The sequence below is a fragment of the Seriola dumerili genome, unplaced genomic scaffold (assembly GCF_002260705.1).
Source record: "Seriola dumerili isolate Sdu_G_001 unplaced genomic scaffold, Sdu_1.0 BDQW01000822.1, whole genome shotgun sequence".
Classification (NCBI taxonomy): domain Eukaryota; kingdom Metazoa; phylum Chordata; class Actinopteri; order Carangiformes; family Carangidae; genus Seriola; species Seriola dumerili.
The window spans coordinates 374612-381867 of record NW_019175077.1 but is presented as its reverse complement, the minus strand read 5'-3'; the positions used below and the strand labels follow the sequence as shown (position 1 = coordinate 381867).

General features: G+C 36.8%; 1 protein-coding gene and 1 non-coding gene across 2 annotated transcripts; one reads left to right on the top strand and one right to left on the bottom strand.

The window, feature by feature from the left end:
• Window positions 1-259: 259 nt before the first annotated feature.
• Window positions 260-332, bottom strand: trnar-ccg. Its single transcript has one exon. It is a non-coding gene; the product is annotated as a tRNA-Arg (tRNA).
• A 2826-nt stretch (window positions 333-3158) lies between these two features.
• On the top strand, window positions 3159-5678 carry prlh (prolactin releasing hormone). The gene is made up of 3 exons (XM_022766338.1): window positions 3159-3307; window positions 3883-4066; window positions 5278-5678. Exons 2-3 carry the CDS (start codon window positions 3904-3906, stop codon window positions 5481-5483), a joined length of 369 nt encoding a protein of 122 aa, XP_022622059.1. The 5' UTR covers window positions 3159-3307; window positions 3883-3903; the 3' UTR covers window positions 5484-5678.
• Window positions 5679-7256: the final 1578 nt, after the last annotated feature.

Below are 7256 nucleotides of genomic sequence, written 5' to 3'. Positions count from 1 at the left end.
ATATATTAGGATAATGTTATCATTCACATAATATCGGTCTTCTCCACAGCAGACACTGACCTGTCAGATTTTTCCAATTACAATATTAATGGAATTCCTCTGTTATTAATTGTATTATTTACATTTGCACTGCATCTGTATTCACAAATGTAAATCACAATGCAATTCTTTTCCACTTGACTTGGGACTTCCCTTTTTGAGTATGGGAAGGACGCAGTCATATAACTATTAATTCCTCTCCATTCAGGTGATAATCACATGACCCAGGTGGGACTTGAACCCACAATCCCCAGCTCCGGAGGCTGATGCCTTATCCATTAGGCCACTGGGCCACTATAAAACTGAAAATTCAGTCTTTTTATTTCTGACTATTTCCTAGTTGGATGTCGATTGATTGATGTATTGCTGTATGCACAGTGTGCAAATTTATGCTCCCCAAATTTAAGAGTCTACTATTCAAATCTTTAAAACCTGATTAAATCCTCGGGCAGGCAATGCTTTTACTATCTGTGTAACCACTAAGATGTTTGTTTTGTATTGTGAAGCGTTCATGTTTGGGGAACTTGTAAAATTGCCATCCAGATACCTTTTTTTCTGGGTGAAAGCTCAACAGGAAATGCCATCAGTGTAACTGACTCAAGCTGACTTCCCAGTTGAAGCTTTTTTAGGAGAGAGAGGAACCCAAACATGGTCAATGAATGTCCCAGCCCACACACTGTGTGGGAATTGTGAGGCAATTAACAAAATATACTGTAGCACAAAAGGGGAATGATTTAGACCACAAAGAGGAGCTGGGTCAAGCTGTTAATCAGTCTGCAAGCAGGGTTTTCTCAATCAATACCACATTTTTCAGTGCTCTCATGTCCCACAATACCAAGGGAATCTCTTTTAACTTTATATATGTTGTTACTGTTATTTTTTTTATGAATTAAATACCTTTATTCTTACTAAAAACAATATTCTTGCTCATCCAATGTCAGAGATTTTACACACCATGTGTAATGAAGCAGGAGGTAGGTAGGTACCACATGCTGTGACTTGACTGTTGATCCTCTGTGCCTCCATTCACAGAAACACAGATGACACAGGCAAGATGAAGCCATTCAATCAGGTGCTAATGAGACCATGAAGAGAAGGAAATTCAATCACATATCAGAGACAGAAAGAACATATAACTATGTATTACGGGTACCTCAGTAGACTTTTTTATGCCTTACTATACTGTGAGGTCTTTATGCCTTACTATACTATGAAGTTTTTATGACATTTTTAGCCTTTCTATACAATGACTTTTTTATGCCTGACTCTACTATGATGTTTTTATGACGTTTTTTATGTCTTACTACATTATGACTTTTTTATGTCATACTATACTATAATGTTTTTATGCCTAACTATACTATAGTTCATTTGTGGGGCGGCAGGGTGGCGCAGTGGTTAGAACTGTCGCCTCTCATGTTTTTATGTATTAGTATATTATGGCTTTTTTATGCCTTACTATACTATGACGTTTTTTATGCATATACTAGTATACTATACTTTGACATATTTTCCCTATATGAAGAGTGGTGTAACCATAGAGAGATAGATAGATAGATAGATAGATAGATAGATAGATAGATAGATAGATAGATAGATAGATAGATACTCTACTTACATATGTGTCAATTATAAGAAGACTTTTTAGATTTCTCCCTAATTTCTCCCTAAAATACATTCATAACACCAACAGGGCCGTATGAATTGTTCCTGAATGTATTTTCAGCAGAGCACCAAACCTCACACACCTACCTGTTACTGGACACCTGGAAACAACAAATCACGAATTTCATTTTCGAATAAGAACTAGCTGTCATAAATCATATCTGCTTTATTATTTACCTGTGTTTCCACATTGCGGTGTGATTACAAATCCTCGGGTAGTTATCTTCTCATTATAGCAGCCATAGTCTGCATCATACAATCTGATCTCAGTCGGTGACAAATTATGCCTGCCCAAATCTGTGGAGGAGAACCAAAGTGCTGCTGCAGGGTGAAACTCTACACACCCACATGGACACACATGCAGTTGCATCACACGCTACATAAGAAAATGATATCCTTCTAATAAATTGTGTAGTTATATTTGAGAGTATCGTACATGGAAAATGTTTATTTCAGCTGGATCTTGATGGTTCACAGCTTAACCTCTTATTGATCGATTGATTAACTGACTTATTAATGCATTGTTTTAGCTCTACATCTCTCAGAATTTATTTATTTGGTTTTCTATTCATGAAAATGTCAGAATGAACAAGCAGGTATCCTTCAATAATTCACTAAAAACCACTAATATCTAAGCTGAAAATAATGTATTTATACCCAAAACCCCTTGCTGTGTGTCACTCTCATCTTAGTGTTGCATTTTGAATAGCATTGTCATGTAACTTGACCTTTACAGTCATTGTTGTAGGCCTGAGGGCGACTTTACACCTGAATACATTTAACCGGGTGAAGTTCTCCTCAACATAAACTCTCACTTGTGACTCATTGCTTTCACCTCTCAGCACATGTAGTGGTGACATGTACTCAACACAAAATTCAACATGTACATACATATATTATGTATCATGTATATTTAAAGCTCTCACTCACTGATACCATTGTTTATTCCGTCACTGTTCCAGCTGCAGCACTAAGCTCTAATGTTGTATTTCAGTATGATATGAGAGATTGTTTCTTAAATGTCTTAAATGTATCGCATTAGTTGTAAAAGTGAAAGTAGATGCAGCCAAAAAATTAAAAAGACTTTCTTTCAAATTAAAAAGACAGTTACAAAAGCTTGGTTTCCGGTGACAAGACAGTCTGTTCAAGAATACACTGAGGTTTTTGCAGTTGCTGATTTGGTCCTGCTCGGTCCCTTGTAAAGAAGCTGATTGATGAAAGACTCATCAAAAACCACCCACCACAGTCACTGTCTGACAGACCTACTCGAGATGGTGGGTCTCCCCATGTGCACTAATTTAAACTTGTCCGCATGTCATCCACTTCCTGATGGATTGCTCTGCTACGTGACAGACATCAGGAAAACTCCAAAACCAGACCTCCTTTGTCAAAGGGATGAGGGGGTTTAAAGAGTGGGAGGAGGAGAAGAAGCGAGGGGGGTGATGCATCCTGTAGTCTGGGATCACTGTGTGTGACTGACGTTCTTGATTCATCATTCAACAACCTCACGGGCAGCATGGATATATAAGCTGGAGCACACCTGCTCAACAATAACGACTTCAGACCTCCGCCAACTGACCTCAGCCTGTTACCAAAGTGCAGGGTAAGAGGTTGCTGTTTGGAGATTACATTATGTATTTATATATATTTAAAGCCTGACAATTCACTCTATTCAATGCGAGATAATAAGGATACCTTAGGTTATGTGTTTAGACAATTATCTGATGATCTTTACATGCTCCAGGTGGATTTGTGTTATCTACTCTGACAATTAAAACTGTGTGACTGCATCACTAAATAGGGTGAATAATTATAATATGATATTGATAGATTGATATAATGAGCTATGATGACAAATTTGAGTTTCTAATGGTCATCACAGTGTGTTTTTCAAACCCAAGTAAATTCAGTATATATCATAATATTCCTGTGGTGCTTAGCAATGAGGTTTAGATGACTAAATCTACTTTTTTTCTTTTCTTCTTCTCATACCAATAATGTTCAACCATGTTCCTATCTTATTCAAAACTGAATTTATAATAATCTTACCTGATTTAGAGATATTTTTTGATCTTTAACTACATCAGTTTCGGCTTTCTTCAGGCTTTTCTTGTCTTGTGTTCTCTAACAGTGAGTGACGTTGTTACTCACCAGCGTCCGTCCCTCTGTCCTCTTCAGTTCCTTGAGTGACTCCACAGCATGCTGCCTGGGAGAGTGGCTGATGTCCGGCACTGCGTCCTGATGAGCCGCTGGCTGCTTGCAGCTCTGGCGCTGCTCCTCCTCCTCTCCTCCAGCTTCAGCAGTGCTCACAGCACCACGGTGGAGCACGACTTCCACATTGTACACAATGTCGACAACAGAAGTAAGACTTGGCTTTGTTTAATATATTATTTTTGGTTATTTGCTGGATTTTCTCAGACTTGGTTAGGGAGGGAAATTCACTTGTGAGGGAAATGTGACAAGTCTCTAAGTGTGAAGATATGAAGAGGACAGAAAAAAAACAGTTCATATTTTATTACTTTTCCTAAGTTTTTATGGTCTGTTTCTGACTCTAAGTGGTGAGTTTACAGTGACCTTCTACTACTTTCTCATACGTATGGCTTCCCATCAATATTCCTATTATTTACATGGGGAATAATATCCTTCTTTACAAAGTGTTTACTATTAAACTTTATGATGTTGTCAGTGAGTTACAAAACCTCTCTTTAACTAATGGGAGCATTTACAGAATCTTAATATTATTAGACTGTATTTAGCTAAAAATGAGGGCATAGCAGTGTCTGGTAATTTGTGGTACACTTTTACCAATAATGTATCTTATTATCTAATCTGCAATGTATCATATTTTGTCACAATTCACAAAAATGGTAGCATTATTGAGGTGTTGATTGTCATTATTAAATTGCTAATGTAACTGTTACTGTATTTAAATCTATATATTCACATAATTTGAATGACTTGCATAGATTACACACAGTATGAAGAGTGAATGTTTTGTTGGTATATTATTTTCTATATACTTTATAATTCTGCTGTTTTACACAGTATATAATTCTTTTATATATACCAAAGAAATTGTAGAACGAATAGGACAATCATGTTCTAGTACCTAGGATCTAGTAGCAGGATCTCTCCTATTCTGATTTAAACGAATAAATGGAAGATTAAATATGGAAAACCAATAACTAATTTCTCCATATACTTTTTTCTTGGAGCATTAAACCAGCTGGGAAAATAATATTTACATCTATATAATTTTTAAAAAGACAACCTGAAAAGTCAAACTTGAGATTCTAAAAATTGCTTTATGTTTGACTTTATGGATTAGAATATCTCTTAAATTTCTTGTCAAAATGATAATTATTATTAGTATTTTGTATTTTAAGACTACAAAATGTACCCATCATAAAGTCATTGGTTGTGGCAGTAATTTTGGTCTTTTCATCACTTATTGAGATGATTTTTGAGTACGCACCAACACTTTTTCAAACGTGAATTCTGTCCCCAAACTGAGCAGATGATATTGAACACATGCTATGATACATGATGGTGATGTACTTGTGTGCGGTCCAGGTCCGGAGATAGACCCCTTCTGGTACGTGGGGCGCGGGGTCAGACCCATCGGACGCTTTGGGAAAAGACACAGCAGCGTGGAGGCTCTGGGCAGCGGGGGGATGCAGCCTGTGGTCAGGACGCTGGAGCTGCTCCTCAACAGCCTGAGGAATAAGGAGAACCTCGGGAAAGTGCTGAATGGGGAAGACAGAGATTGGTTACCGTGACAGCGAGCCCTCAGCCTCCCATCCACAAACGCCGAGTTGTCTTTATTTTTTATCTTGATTAAGGTTATTTACTCTTTTCCTCTAAACTGTATTTCTCTCTGGTGTCTGTTCTTAGGCCTTGGTTGAAAGTATCCTTGATGTAATCCTTCTCCAAATGTATCTGTACATAAAAATGTATTCTATATTGATTAATAAATAAGGATGTTGTGATTACATGTGTTGATACCCCCTTCCTGTATTTGCAGGTGCACAACAGAGATTTTCTTTCAAAAGAGGAAGCTTTACATTTGAAATTTTTATTCATTTCATTATACATTTTTTCTCAGAGTACTGTGGCACATAGAGAATCTGTATTTTTTGCACGTTAATATTTTCCCCAACATGTCATATGGATCGCAACAAACAATTGCACATAAAAGTGGATGGCCCGCCTGTGGAGCTGTGCACAGTGAACCTCTTCATAGTCATTCACACTGGATTTAAACAGGAACAAAAGTCATATTGTTTTTAGCTGTGTGGATCTCATTATTTCTGATTATCTGGGACACAGTTACGGTAGAAAATTAGATTTCCTGCGTGAATCCAGTCATAACAATTATACACAGTCTCTTGCACACAACACTGAAAGATTGGTCAACTATGATTGGGCAATACACACATTATTCTATATCATATCCATCTTTTCACACATATACATATATTAACAAATTCTGTGGTGAGATAATATTTTTTTTTTTTTACATTAGAAAAATACAGGACACCGATGATTGGACCCTTGTGGCTGTGCTTCTCATGGGAAATTTTTACATCAATTTGATAAAACCAGAAACATGCTTTTTATACATCGACACTTCTGGAGAACAAGATTGACAAAAGTACAGGATCAGTGTGCAAAACCAGAGATGTGAAAGGCTGGGATGAAAAGGTCACTAATAGAAGGGGCAGAGCATTCATACAGAAGATCATCACACCTTTTAGTTCAAGCAGTCCAGCAGGAAAGCCAACCCTGCTCTTAAGCTGTAGCCAAAGCAAAAACTTTGACAACTATGTGCATGGCTAACTGATATTCAAACTAATGTAAGTGGTCACAGAGTAAAAGTAAAAGAACCCAAAAAATAAAAGGCAGTATTCTCAAATCTAGCATTTAAGAAGTACAAACACAGTATGAACCGTACCAGCCGCTCCTAAAATGCCTGTTGTCACTCGTGTTTTTGTAGCATTTACCATCGTCATTACTTGCAGAATATCAAATGGTAAATGCAGACATACACTGAAAGCACTTTGAGTCATCACATATGATAGGACTGACTGAGGAGGGCTCCTTTGAGGAGGGAATAAAGCCTTTAATTTGCAATAGTACTTATCTCAGTGGTATTGCATAAAAACGTTCATTAAGTACAAAAATAAATTGCTTGTAACAAAATCATGGTTTCATGGCATTTGTTTATAAAGCCCATCAGACTTCATTTTGTAAAAATCTTTACAAGATTTTCTGAATGCAACACAAAAAGTTCAGACATGACCCAGCAAAGGGAGAACATGAAGATACCTTTTTGTTCAAACAAAAGGCCACAATGTTTTAAAGTAAACAAAGAAAATGACAGAGAGGAAGAAAATAACTTTGGGTTGAAGAATACTGCATTGAGAAAAGAATTTAAAAAAAAAAGTATCAAAAATGAGAACGCTTTCTCAGAACTTTAAATCTACAGACATATCAATAGCAGAATATGAGTTTTTTTTTTTAAATCCTGAAATCAGCTTTCAAGTCCATTG

Excerpts from the sequence above, each read along its gene's own strand:
- prlh (XM_022766338.1), top strand. The coding sequence starts at position 3,904 with ATGCTGCCTGGGAGAGTGGCTGATGTCCGGCACTGCGTCCTGATGAGC. Across the intron at positions 4,067-5,277 it reads ACACAATGTCGACAACAGAA|GTCCGGAGATAGACCCCTTC; the intron begins GTAAGACTTGGC and ends TGTGCGGTCCAG.